This window comes from Typopeltis vanoorti, chromosome 10 (assembly GCF_054136105.1).
Source record: "Typopeltis vanoorti isolate ZY-2024b chromosome 10, IOZ_Tvanoo_1.0, whole genome shotgun sequence".
Classification (NCBI taxonomy): Eukaryota; Metazoa; Arthropoda; class Arachnida; order Uropygi; family Thelyphonidae; genus Typopeltis; species Typopeltis vanoorti.
This window is the reverse complement of record NC_143558.1, coordinates 19,885,728-19,900,696: the sequence shown is the minus strand read 5'-3', so window position 1 is coordinate 19,900,696 and position 14,969 is coordinate 19,885,728. Positions and strand designations below refer to the sequence as shown.

General features: G+C 34.3%; 1 protein-coding gene across 2 annotated transcripts in view; it reads right to left on the bottom strand.

The window, feature by feature from the left end:
• Positions 1 to 14,969, bottom strand: part of LOC150102209 (CDAN1-interacting nuclease 1) — a 108,380-nt gene that overhangs the window by 16,293 nt on the left and 77,118 nt on the right. For both annotated transcript variants that reach the window (XM_090399474.1, XM_090399475.1), the window contains exons 8-9: positions 14,068 to 14,135; positions 179 to 244 (exon numbers count right to left, since the gene is read on the bottom strand). In XM_090399474.1, coding sequence (XP_090255600.1) covers positions 179 to 244; positions 14,068 to 14,135 — 134 coding nt within the window. The remainder of the gene's footprint in view (positions 1 to 178; positions 245 to 14,067; positions 14,136 to 14,969) is intronic.

The window sequence follows — 14,969 nt, the reverse complement described above, 5'->3', positions numbered from 1 at the left end:
AGTAATCCAGAGTAATTTTTAAAAAAATGAAATATTTGATTTAAAAAAAAAAAAGAAAGCAGAAAGCTTCCTTGATATTAGATGACAAAAATAATTCTTTTTTAGATAGTAAAGTGAAAAACAAGAAACAACAAGCATGAATATCTTCTTGAAGATAATTATTTGAAGAAATACTTACCTATAGGTATTTCTAATTTGACATCAGGTGTTTTATCATAACCTTTCTCTCTTAAAACATTTTCATCTGAAAAAAGAAAAGATTGTTTAGAATGAAAATATAAAATATTCTCTTGAAATTGTAATGAATATAAAATTGAAATTTCTGTGAAAGTGAATTCATCATGCACCACTTGCTTGAGAAAGTCACCAAGGTTCAAATTCAGCATATGATAGACTTTATTAAATGTTTTTTCCAAGCAGAAGAAATTGATCTCTGAATATACAAAAAAGACAAAGAAAACTATGGAGAAGATTAGCAATCCTATCCTAGCTAAAGTATGATGCCATGCTACTAACTGTATCAGGTCATTGGGATAACATATAAACACAGTAAATGTGTACCATAGTGACCACTACCATAATGAAATGATGCACTATAACAAACTAAGAAAAATATCTGGTCTAAGTCTCACAGAATTAATGCTATTTTAAACTCACTAATGCAACTAGTAAAGGCACAAAACTTTCATAACAGCAAACGGAATTTCATCACAAATGATATCATAATCCATATCACATAATACAATTGTTAGGGAGTAAAGCTGTGGGAAGTACAGCATAACATTTATTCGTGTTTTGCATTAAAACTAGATAATAGAAGAAAGGGTGACAAAACTAGTTTGTTCTTTTCTCACACCTCACACAGTAATTTCATATGTGGGATTGTATTATTTCAATTAAAAAAAAAAATCAAAATTTATCTCTGTTTTTGAAATCAAATTCATATTGTGAATCAACTATAAAGACATGAATGAAAACAACAAAGTTTTATTAGCTATAGATAATGAAAAAAAGACCTGAGTGAGAAGGATAGGTCAATGTAATCCAGCATGCAAAGAGCATAAAGAAATTTGATTACCACATGCACAGTGTTGCTTTAAAAAGCTAATAAATACCCAGTCTGGGTAGTGACCTTCTCCCATAATGTATAACGGCATACATCTCCTAGGTGTTGTGTTTTACATTATGGGAAAATACTAAGGACAGTGATCGAAGCTTACTTCACCTTTACTACGAGTTGCCCCAGCATGTACCACCTGTTGACTTATGCTTGGACTCGCCAAACTTTTATAGTTTTCTATATTCAACATGAAACTCTTATATCGATTTTCTATCTTTGAGTTTCTTATTCGACTAAGAAATAATGTTGGGTTCAATATCCACTTAATTTGAATACATTTACTTCACCGAAGTGAAGCCTATTGGTTCTTTATCTCAGTAATAAATATCCAATATTATTTTATAGCCAAGAAAAACATGATCCTCTCCTGAATAATAAACAAAGAAAATAGCAGGAAATCACACAATGACAACAGAACACAAAGGACTGGCAAGAACCATATACAAAGCATACAAATGTAAACAATAAATAAATAGATATAAGAAAGAAAAGAGCTTAAAGAGTATGAAATTGTAAAAATGAAAACAGAGAATTAGAATTTGGAAATGTTATGTTCACATGCTAGCTTAAAGACTGGAGACCACAAATATGGGAGATCTGAAAAAAATTAGATGGGGGGAAGAGGATATCAATGGGAGAACTATATTAAAAATTAGAAAATGAGGTTATTAGGAAAGAATGTGACATTGTTAACATTCAGAAATGTATGAGCACAGCTAATCTAAAGTGGTGTAGTCATTTAGAATGGGAGTGGAAAGGTTAGCAAAACAAATGTTTCTTGCTATCATGGTAAGAAAAGATGAAGCAGAGACCACTATATAGGTAGATTGATATAGTAAGAAGGACTTTAGAAGACTGAAATAAGATCAGATGATAGTGAAGTCCTGATAGATAACAGATTCATTTGAAGGAAAGTTGTCAATAGGTTAGTAATTTTCATGTAGTACTATCATAATATCCTGCGCTGTGTCCCTGAGGGTATATATCAGGAATCTGATGATGTTAGCTTAAATGAATGTCCCCTATTTGAAATCTCCATAATGAATGAAATGTGCTGTCTATATCATTAAAATCAAAAATAACATGAAAACTTTGGCTATTAGCCAACTTTATAGGTCACCTCCAATTACAAAGAGAGAGCAGACGTAACTGAATAAAAGCCAGCTTGCATTAGTCAGCTTAAGGAGAGGAGAAACGATATTGGAACAGATGGAGTGAACAAGTCAGCTTCCTAACTGGACAGGCATAATGATGGGCAGCTGGCATAAGTTCATACTGTTATCATAAAACTGTAAATTAAAGAAATATGGTATAATATACAGTATTTCTTCTTATTATTATTACTACCCCAAGACCTCATGGAGTCAAAGACTCATCTGGAAGGTCCTTTTATCACATACACATCTCATCATACAATGTCTTAAACACACTCAAACTCCTTGCAGACACCACACTCTCAGGCAAGCCATTCCAATCATTCACAACTCTGCACGAAAAAAACCTGCCTCTCACTCCCCTACTCACACCCTTGTTATACAGTTTCCAGGGATGACCTCTGGTTCTCCCCTGATCTCCCACTATTCTCTGTAGAACTTCTCCACCATTGATCTTATAACAACCCCTTACCAACTTGTAGGTCTCTATCATATCTCTTCTCTTCCTCCTCTCCACCAGACTCTGCAAATTACATCTTCTCAATCTTTCCTCATGCTCAACATTCCAGAGGTCAGAAATTACCTTAGTCAGTCGCCTTTGGACTCTTTCCAACATCTCTTCATCCTTCTGAAAACCCAGTGACCAAATCTGGGCACAATAGTCCATATGTGGCCTAATCAAAGCCTTATACAATTTAAATTAAAGTCACATTTCTTTAATTTAAAGTTTAACTAAAAGTTTGTTTAGGTAATAGCTTATTTTGTGTTTAAAAAATTAATTATTAATATATATTTTTTTAACTTATAAGAAATAATTTTTCAAACTTTATATAACCTTTATAGCCTTTTTCCTATTTGGAAAAATTTATTTTTCCAAATAGGAAAAATATTTCCTATTTGGAAAATCTTTTATTTCCTATCAGGAAAAAAAAAGCCAAGATCTTGGGACTGATGTGGTGAGTGGAATATCTTAGATCAGGAGTGCCCAACTTTTACAATCTATGCACCAATTTTTTCACATCTGAGTTCAGATGTGCAATACAACTCTTGTACCCTTAAAAACTCTCTGTAAAAATATGTTAATATAGGCATGATATGTTGATTTAATATAAAACAAGATAAACATTGCTTAACTTAATGAGACTTTTTTAGTCTTTTGATTTTGCCAAGCATTTAATGTTTGAAGTTAAATTAGCTACTGAGAGCAGAAGAAAATTCTTCAAATTTGAATGATGATCAGTCAGAGCAATTATATCTACTTTCCTATCAATATTTTTATCCTCAAGACAATTTTGGAGAAAGGCTTAACAATTTCATCTCCATTAGGGAAAGAAGATCTGTTTTTTGCAATTTTGAAGAATGCTTTTGTCATTGCCAAACTTGCATAACATCTTTTAACATAATATTCATCTTGTTTTGATTTCTTTCTTTTTTCTTAATCACATATTCTCTCTGTAACTCAGACCTAAGCACTAGCTTCAGTTTTCCTTCTATTTTAGTCTGATGTTGTATTTTATCATATCTATTAAGATGATCATCTCTTTTATTATATGAGAAAGTGTTTTTCACAAACAATGCACAATGGTTTTCCTGATAAGGCCATACTATCACTTCAGATGCTAGGTACTAGAGTGCTCTGGGATCCCCAGAGCACTTTAATTTCACAGTTTGGAACCTTTAAATTAGCCCTAATTTTGGGCTCCCAGCTACAACCTCATGCAACATAAGTACAGCTCTGTTTCCTGATGGATCCTCTATAAATAGGAACTCATTTTCCCACTGTTCATTGAATCCATGCTTGGTATCACATTCTGTTTTTCTTTTGCACTGTGATGATAACTGAATATAAAAACAAGGCTTAATTTTCAAAAAAGTACAAAACTACAAATGTTCACAAAGCACAACTCCATTGTGCATGAGTATCAATTGTAAACTGACTGACAAAACCCTGCGACACACCACTCTTACTAACGCTTGGTACCTCAGAATCAAACAAGTGAATGTGCAAAAGATATGCACAAAACAATAAAATCACTAAAAATAATTACTAAGTGTTAGCTTTTTTTTCTGCAAATCAGTTTTTGGTTAATACTTTTTAGTATAAATAGGCTTACTTTTTTATTATTGTCTTTGGGGTATAATGAGCCCCTTCTAATCATCCAATGTGCCATAGGTTGGCCATCCCTGCCTAACAATCAAAATATAAGATCTGCCGATATTGGAGAACTGACAATTAACAAATAATTTGTAAGAAAATTGTTGACAGGAAGCTAGTAATAATGCAAACTTAATCATGTAGTACTATCACTATTAGGTATAAAGGTGTATCCTTTAGACCTAATGAAGTATATATATTGGGAAATGATATTTTGAGTTTAATCTGGTTGTCTGATTGTTGATTCTTTTCAAAACTTTAATACATTTTTTTTAAATTTTCAATGGTACAATCATCTTATCAAGCTTGCACAGTGATTTATTCTTATTTTGAATCTAGTACGTTTTTGTATCTAGAAGAACCTATATGAATATATTGCTATCAATAATAACATAATGAAACTTCTAGTTGTCTTGCCATGTAAATTTATGCACAAATTAATACATCACTTTCTGACAAGTATCAGGTTTAATGAAGTATTAACAGCACTAAGAAAGGGTTAAAAACTATTTTATTCTTCCATCATTTTGTCTCAGTCACTGAGAAGTTCAGGGATTCCCAGTCTTCTCCTCTAAAAAATTTATCTTCTGACTGACTTGCTGCTCTCAGAAAGCTACAAAGAAAGTATTGTTATCACTAGACCAGATAAAGGTAATGCCACAGTTGTTCTTAATGTCACTAAATACAATTGAGGCATTGACCATGAGAAGGATGTAAGTGCCAAAATCCAAATTTTACAGAAGCAAAAAACCGAATGTCAACTAGAGGAAAATTACATCCAGCGCAATCTGTTGACGTGAATTACAATTAGAACGAATGGGCCAGGAAACTTGTCTCCTTTTCTATATTATTGGCATTGGAACATACATCTCTTTCAGTGAGAAAACAACTTTTTGTAAATTTCGGCACTTACACCCTTTTCATTGTCAACGCCTCAATTATAAAATAGATATCATTCTCTGAAACTGTGCTACCTATATCCCACAAAAACACAGGTTAAAAAATTAAAGAGCATACTTTAAAAAAAAAAGCATCTTCCCAGTCTCTTGACATTACAAAAAACCTCACACCCTTTGGTTTCCCCCCCCCACACACACACCGAATATATGGTTCACCAAAAATCCACAACCCAACTTCCCCTAACTGAATCTCCATGCTACAAATTATCAAAACAGCTAGCAAACATCCTTACCCCACCCCCACCCTGCCACATAGAAAACTCAACCCATTTTACTTTACATTTACTTTAAAAAATACAAATATATTGGCAAGCTTTAACATCATTCTTTACTAATATTCCCTTAAATGACACCTTAATACTCTTAAAAAATGTTTTTCCTTCTGATATTTTAGATCTCTTTTCCTTTGCTATCAATTCTGAATATTTTCTTGGAAGAACAAAATTCAGACAGAGGGAACTCCTATGGGTTTTCCCAATCTCATCAATTGTTATAAGGAAAATTTTGAAAAATGAGCCACAGACCCAGCCCCCTCCCTCCAAACTTTCTACCTGGCTATGATATGTAGATTATTTGTTCTCTATTTGGCCTTATGCTCCAGACATATTAGACTCCTTCCTCTGTTGCCTCAACAGTCTACATCCTAAAGAATTAGTTTATAATGGAAAAGGAAACTAATAACAGTTTACTCTTCCTAGACAACTTACTGATGCCTTCCGAATGGTAACCACTCATTCACTGTATATATAGAAAACCCACTCACACAAAGCAGATACATTCACAAACTTTCCCACCACTATCCCTCTCAACAATATGGCATCATTAAAACTAACCAATCTTTGTTCAGTGGAATTCCTCTTACAAAATAACTCAACCTTCCTATCCAATGGCTACAGTTCTTACAGAATTAAAAAGTAATCAATTTCAGAAGGATTTCAGGAATGTCATCAACATCTCCTAAGTCCAGGGTACATCAGAAAAAAATAGCCAGGTCTTTAAAAAAAAAAATGCAACCTTTGCACAACTTTTAAGCTGTACTGGAAACGTGCTACCCTTATCTGTTCCACTAAAGATCAGTGCCTGGGTAAATAAAGTGTCCTGTTCCTGCAGAGTTTGCATACTTTCGTTAGACAGATAAATCAGCCCACCATCTGCACAGATGAATATAAAACACACATCTGCAATCACGACTATGGCCAATCTGATTTTGAGGACCACATATTGGATACCGCTCACAGGATCTTCTGGGGAAAAAAAAACATCATGCTCCATCACAATTAATTTAAAAAAGAAAGACTGGCTTTTTTGGAATCTGCAGCTGCACTCATAAATCCTAATTTTAATAAATACAGATGCAAAAAACTTCACAAAATATGGGAAACCTTAATTCTTGAAGATCCCACTTTACAACCTAGGCCTCCTACAAATGCCAACAGAGGTCATCCCACCTAGATAGGACTTTAGGATTAGATTCATGTGTTTCATTTATTATTGTGTTGTTTTTGTATGTATGTTACAAGTGTTCCTTGGCACTCCCTGAAGATGTCTCAGCAACAGATAAAATACTGAAAAAATTAAAACAGTTTTTAATAATTTCTTGGTGCTGTTAATATTCCATTAAACTTCCAACATTATGCAGGGCTCTGTACTTGGTCGAACGTGTATCAGTAATATACATGTTCAACTGTTGTTGAACATGTATATTATTGATACTGGGGAGGGTATTGAGTGTGATATCCAGTTGTTTGCTGATGTTAAGTTAGGGAGTGAGAGAGAGAAGGAGGAATGTAGCTAATACTGAATCCCAGGCTAATTTGAACAGATTGAGCAATTACAATGAGTGTCTGTTCATTGTTACTAAGTCTAAAGTTACGAATTTGGAATGGAAAAAATTACAAGAAAAATATTATATTAATCAGAATTTGTTGGCGATAGTTAATGGTAGAAATGTGCAAGTTATTGTGAACAGTGAGGGAGTCTGGATTCACACTGTTAAGGCAATTAAATCATTGCATTGGATAACAGCACTGTTTAAGAGAAAACTAACTTATAGGAATAAGGAAGTTATTCTTACTTTACAAGGCTTGATAATAGCACATTGGATTTTGTGCACAGGTAGATTAGATTCATCAAGGTATCAAGGAGATGGGGAGACAGTTGAAAGGATTCAGCAGCAAGCAAGTAATGAAGATAACTGACCTGCTGAATTGTGCACGAGAACAGATTAAAAATGGAATAGATGAGTGAAATATAAGATCTGACAATATTGAAGATTTGGAATATCAGGAATACATATTAAAATAATTTTCATGGCTCACACATATAACAAAAATTATATAGAATTTTATTCAAACACTTCAATATATTTCATCCATTTGTTACATGGACACCATCAGGGACCATTAGCTACAATCTGAACACACAAATCACAATAATGAGTCATAGAACATGCATATATTAGCTCGTGTCTCAATCACAGCTGAAGTATATGATATTACACTATTAAAGTCCAAAGGAACAAATGTAGAAAGTTGCATAGACAGAAATTAATTAAAATAATTATTAATTTTAAAAAAATAAAAAACTAAGCAACTTTCTACAATTGTTACTTTGGACTTATCATCAAATTCCTGACATGTACTCTCAAGGGGTGCACAGGATACGATAATACAACATGAAAAATTTACATCATTACTAACTTCCTATCTACCATTTTCCTCCAAATCAATCTGTTACTTGTCATGACTCAAACATTGTCAGATCTTATATTTCTATCTTCTAAGGCACTTTTTACTGTATCAATGCATCTACATCTTGGTCTTCCTCTGGGTCTTTTTCTGACCAACCTAGCAGAGAACACTTGTTTTGCTAATCTTTCCTTTCCCATTCTGTTTAAGTGACCATACTACCTGAGATTACTCTGCTAACACATTCCTGGATGCTGACAATGTCAAGTTCTTTCCTAATATAATCGTTTTTAATATGATATTTCCATTGATGCCAATCTGTTCATACCCCTAATCTTTCTCATGATTGTCAGATCTGCGGTGTCTAGACTTTGGTCAAGTGTTTTACTTCTAACCCAGCTCTCAGATCCATAAGTTAAAATTGGAGGTTTTAACACTGTCTTGTATACAGCTAATTTAGTGTTTTGATTAATTTCTCTCTTATTACATGTTGACTACCATACCAGCTTTGTTGATTCTGTTGTCTATTTCCATATTTAGTTTACCATCTTCATTAAAAATCGTGCCTAAGTAGCAGACATGTTTTATTTGTTCCATAGGTTCTCCATTCACAATGCAGTTCATAATATATTTCCATATCTATTACAACAGCTTTCAATTTAGTCATGGAATCTTGCAGACTTGTAGCAGATTTATTTAGAAGTATAACATCATCTGCATTGATATCAGGTTTAATACCACTTTCCTTCATAATGTGATCCATATAAATAATGAATAACAGAGGGGGATAATGTACATCCTTTGACACCAGATTTAACATTAAACCATTTTCCAGTACTTACTTCAATGCTAACTGCTGATTCAATAAAGACTAAGTATTGCTCGATAGAATGCCCCACTGACACCATACAGCTATTCACATTTTGAATAGCTTCTCTCTTGGTACCTTGTCATATGCTTTTTCCAGATCTATAAAATTTAAATACAGATCTTTGTTATATTCCAATGACTTCTCAACTATTTGCCATAAAGTGAAAATCTGATCTTGACAGCCTCTATTTGGCCTGAATCCAGCTTGTTCTTCACCAAACTTCTCTTCCACAATCCTTTTCAACCATTTCTCAAGTATACTTGCATAAATCTTACCAGGAAAGCTCAATAGAGAAATACCTCTGTAATTCGAAACCCACAGAACAAGTTTCTTTTCCTCCTCCTTCATCCCTGCTACTGCTGTACTGTGGAACAGTCTTCCCCCTGATGTATTTCCCAAAGAATACAATATACAGGCTTTTAAATCGAATGTTAATAAGTTCCTCCTTTCCCATCCCACTACCCACATACGGTACTAAAGTACTATAGGTTGACCAGCCAACCTCTCGTATATGAGCCAACATTAAAAATAAATGAAATAAAATAAAAATTCTCACATTCAGTTTTCATTCCCTTTTTATATATGGGTACTATGAGCGCTCTACTCCAATCATCTGGAATAGAGCTCTGGAAACTCAAATAAAACTAAGTATTGCTTGATGTAATACCCCACTGATACCATACCACTGTAGCATTTTGAATAATTTATCTCTCTCATGGCACCTTGTCATATACTTTTTCCAGATCTACAAAACTTAAATACAGATCTTCGTTATATTCCCATGATTTCTCAACTATCTGTCGTAAAGTGAAAATCTGATATCCTGACAGCCTCTATTTGGCTCGAATCCAGCTTGTTCTTCACCAATCATTCTCAACCATTTCTCAAGTACACTTGCATAAATCTTACCAGGAACACTCAGTAGGGAAATACCTCTGTAATTCTCACATTCAGTTTCCCCCCCCCCCCTCCTCATACTAAGAGATCTACTCAAACCACCTGGAATTCATCGCTCTGGTCCAGGCCTTCTGAATTATGCAGTGCAGCCACTGTAAGACTTTTATACCTCCATACTTGAGTATTTCTGGTCGAATATCATCTACTGCAGCTGCCTTTCCACATTTCAGGCTTTTGATAGCTTTTTCTACTTCAAGTATGGATATGTATTCCTAATTGCATGCCTGGTCAGTGTTTTACTACTGTTCTGTCATCACTGCTTGTTTCATTTAGCAATTTTTCAAAGTAATTACTCCATGCTCCAAGATATCTTTTTCTCCAGTTTTCATGTCACCTTTATCATCTCTAATTCCTTTTACAGCACTCTTTCCTCCATTTCTGAGCTTCTTCAACAACCTCCAGAATATCTTGCCACCTTCTTGGTATTTATTTTCTATGTTCTTACCAAAGTCTTCCCATGACTTTTGTTTAGCTAGTTTTACACAGTGTTTAGCCTTCTTACATTTGTCTCTGTATTCTCTAAGAGCACAAGCTGACTTATTTGCCAGGAACTTTTGAAATGTTTTCTTCTTTTCCTCACTGCCTCTAACTTCCTGTGTCCACCATGGAATTCTGATTTTTCTATCCTTGAAAACAACCTCGCCACATGTCTCGCTGGCTGAATCAATCAATGTTTTCTTCAGGTTTTGCCACTGAATCTCCAAGGTTTGGCTCCTTCACAAATTCTTTCATTTTTTTTCTTAATAATGTTTATGTATTTTAGTCTACAGTTCACATCTGAGAACTGCTCAACTTTTATTCACTTTGAAACTTTCTCACATATTCTTCTTTTCAATATGAAATTCAATTTTATCCTGCTCAAGATTAAATAGTGATTACTTCTAATTTCAAATCCTCTGTACACTCTAGTGTCCTGCACCAGTGAGAAAACATCAATATCAACAACAGCATAGTCAATGAGACTTTTCTTATTCCTTGTCTCTTCTCTCCATGTGAATTTTTGCACATTTTTTATGTTGGAACATGGTGTTAATAATGACAAGTCTCACTGTCCGGTTCCCCATTCTGATATTTACCCACATTACTCTACTTGAAATCGCCTGCCATTCAAGAAGATTAGCCTCATATTTAGTGTTGATTAGTATGGCTACTCCTCCTTTTCCATGATTGTCATTGCTCATAAAGATCTCACCAGTTTTGGCCTTTTTTTTGTTTCTCTCACCTCTATTATGTCGATCTGGTACTTATCAAATTCCTCGGCTAGCTCCATCTCTTTGCCATTTAAATATTTATGTTGATAGTACCAATCGGGGGCTCTGGTGATGTTGAGTTGGGATGTGTTTTAGGATTTGTTCCAGTAGCTGACTGTTCAACAAGGTTCCCTGGTGAAAACAACGGGGGGGGGGCCTTGTTTAACCGGGTGGTGCCCCAGCCGGCATGAAATTCTGTCATGTTGTACCATCATTTTATATTATGGATTAAGCCAATAAGAATACAATTTGGTTGGTAAAATCCAAAATTGCCAGCCCATCCTCATTTGTTCAGTATCCAAGTAGATACCTAACAGGGTGCACCATGAAAAGGTGAGGACTGGACATTAGGGCAGAAGCCCTGGTCATGTCTCTACATTCCTTTAAATGCTATGTGGAGGTCTCCTCTCAGTTATACAGCTTTGACCCTTAGTGTAGTATCATATACTTCAGCTGCAATTGAGACACGAGCTAATATATACATGTTCTATGACTCATTATTGTGTGTAGTTAACAGTGTCTCCCTGATGATGTCCATAATGTTGGATGAAATATATTGGAGTTTTTGAATAAAATTCCATATAGTTTTTCCTACATGTGTAAGTCGTGAAAGTTATTTTAATATATCTAATGCACATGTTCCATTAAAACTATTAATCAGAAAGTGATTAATGATAAATTAAAATTAAATGTGCGAATTATAGAGGAGTTTCCCTAATGAGCATTAAAGGAATAAAGTAAGCAAACCATATTTGAGAAAAGATTAACCGCTGAAGGTAAAAAAACTTGGGAAGAACAAGCTGCATTTTGGAAAAACAGAGGTTGCCGAGACTAGATTTTTACTTTATGATAAATAGTGATGAAATCATGAAAATTTACATTTTCATTATTTCTTCACTATTTCTTTCTTCACACTTTCATTATTTCTTCACAATAAGGATCTCAAAGTTTGGTCAATCTTGAAAAACACGCAATAATGTCTCATGTGACAGAACTGTGAAATATTAAATCTGTATGGTGTGACCTAAACATTATATTATTATATGGGTACCTCCATGGATGAAGACTCATCACAGGAAACCCATTCACAGACAGAGTACTCACAACTGACTCTGGCAACCCATTACACTCTTTCACAACTCTCCAAGAAAAAAATCCAGTCTTCACACCTCTACTAACCACATCTTTATTCAACTTCCAATGAAGACCCCCTTGTTCTGGTCCCTCTAGCCAAGTTGAAATATTTCCCCTGCATCTATCTATCTATCCTATAAAACCCTTAAAGCAACTAAAATATTTCTATCATATCCTCTCTTTTTCTCCTATCAACCAACTTCTGCAATCCACACACACCATCAATCTATCCTCAAAGGGAACATTCCACAGGCCACTCATCATCTTCGTCACTCACTTCCACTTCCTCATCTCCAAGAAACCCAGGGGACCAGACTTGTATGGTCCCCTGGGTTTCAAGATGTGGGCATGTCAAGGCCTTATAAAGAGGAATAACAACTTCCTTGTCTCTACTTGTTAATGTATTCTTCAATAGTTAAGTAATCTTATGGGCTATTTTAGCAATATATCCTCTAAAACCTTAACTCTGTCTACAACCACCACCCCTAAATCTTTAGCTTCATCTATTTCCTGGAGTACAGTGCCATCAACATGATACACGGCTTGTAATCTATTTATCCCAAAATGCATAACTTTACATTTCGCGACATTAAACTGACACTCATTAACTTTTGTCCATACTGACAGCTTATTTAAATCATCCTGCAAGCTCTCCACATCACCCCATCAAATTTTCAGCAAACAACTGAATATTTCCTTTCAGATTATTTCCTATATTATTTATGTACAAATTAATCAGCAATGGTCCCAGCACCAAACCTTGCAACACACCACTTGTTTGAGACCCTTCATCTGTTTTTGCCTCGATTCTGCCCCTTTTTTGGACAGATATAAAAAAAAAAAAAATCACTTTTTGATATCTGTCCAGCAGCCACCCTCTTATCCACTTAACCAGTGTCATGTCCATTCCCATTTGTTCTAATTTGCATAAAAGAGTTCCACTGATATTCTGTCAAATGGCTTTGTTTGAGATCCTTCATCTGTTTTTGCTTTATCAAATTCAGCTGTTATTCTATTATAAAAAGTCAATAAATTACTAAGGCATGACCGACACTTCATAAAGCCACGTTTACCCTCATACAGTATTATATTTTTATCTACCCATTCTTGAATTCTCTTTTTTACCAATTTTTCTAGTACTTTTACCACCACGCCTGAAATACTGATTGGTCTATAATTTGCTACTGCAGTCTTAGAACATCCCTTATACAAGTGAATTATTTTGCCCTCTTTCCACTCCATTGGAATTTTACCAGAGCTAAGATTTAAATTAAAGAGCCTAGTCAAAAGGTATTGCCAGTTCCCTTGAATATCATAAGAATCCCCAATTCATCCACCTCTGTTTCCACATACATTATACAGTCAATTATTGCTATAGCAAACTTTTAAGGACAGTCTGATGTTTGTTTATAATAACAAAAATCAGAATAGTTTGTTATTATAGGATAGTTTGCTACATGGCAGAAAGCATTCTGTCTATCGCTTTAACTCAAGAGTTTTCAACAGCTGTTATAAACAAGTTTGCTGCAGAAAGTTATATATACAGAGTAATATCTAGGTTATAATTATACTGCAAATGTATACTCAGAATTGCAGGATGTACAGGAAGTTGATGTTAAATACCAAGCAAGATTCTAACACAAATCTGCAATATTCCTTTAGAATATCAGAAACTGAAATTTTAATTTTTCTATTCTAATCATCATCAAATTCTATTCTAATCAATATGATTAAAATAATCAAAATCATGGATATGTGAAAGAGAGGAATAAATTCTTACCTATGAAAGTAATGCCAAGAGCACTCAGTTCTTCTTTTAATTTGATTTCATGTTCCAATCCAACAGAACTAAAAATGAGTCAAGTGTAAAAGGGATGGGAAAAAAAAAAGTCTAACTATAAAGCATATCTACATAAAATTAGTAAATTATATGTTAAATAACCAAAACAAAATTATGTTCTAAGGAGAGTAATCAGGGAATTTTAAAACAAACTTTTAAATTTGTTTAAAATCTCCAAATCTTATGTTTTGAAAACATAAGATAACTTAATAATAAGACTGCTAAATATTCCTAAAGCTCGACTGGTATGGAGCTGTACTCCAATCATATGATATTTGACCTTTGACCAGAAATGCTTAAATATGGAGGTATAAAAGCTTTAGTGGCTGCCCTGTATAATTCAAAAGGCATGGTCTGAAGGTCAAATCACATATAATTGAAGTACTGCTCCATATCAGTTGAGCTTTCTGTAGCTCAGTCAAGTATAGACAATACTCTCTGACTGGAAAGACCTGGGTTCGAATCCTGTCTAGGATGCAAAGAACCATTATCAGGACTTTTCAACTAAAGGTGAATTATCTGATATCATATGAAGGAGATAGGTTTTATCCCTTCTGGAAACTTGGGTTTTTCATTCAGCCAGAAGAACACATACAATTATACAGCCATAACTTGCAGATAGGATTAACTGCCTTATGATTTCAGAAACAATTTGCTTCCACCAATGGCCCAAATGAAACAAAAACTGAAATAAAGAATACTGTCGTCATCATCATCATCATCATCATGCATATCAAAGATTTAGGCCTAGCATGGCCTGTTCCGGCCTTAGAAGTCATCGTTGAATCGTTTAAGAGGATGTCCTGGTTTTCTTTTACCTATTAGTTTGTACTTTAAGGCTT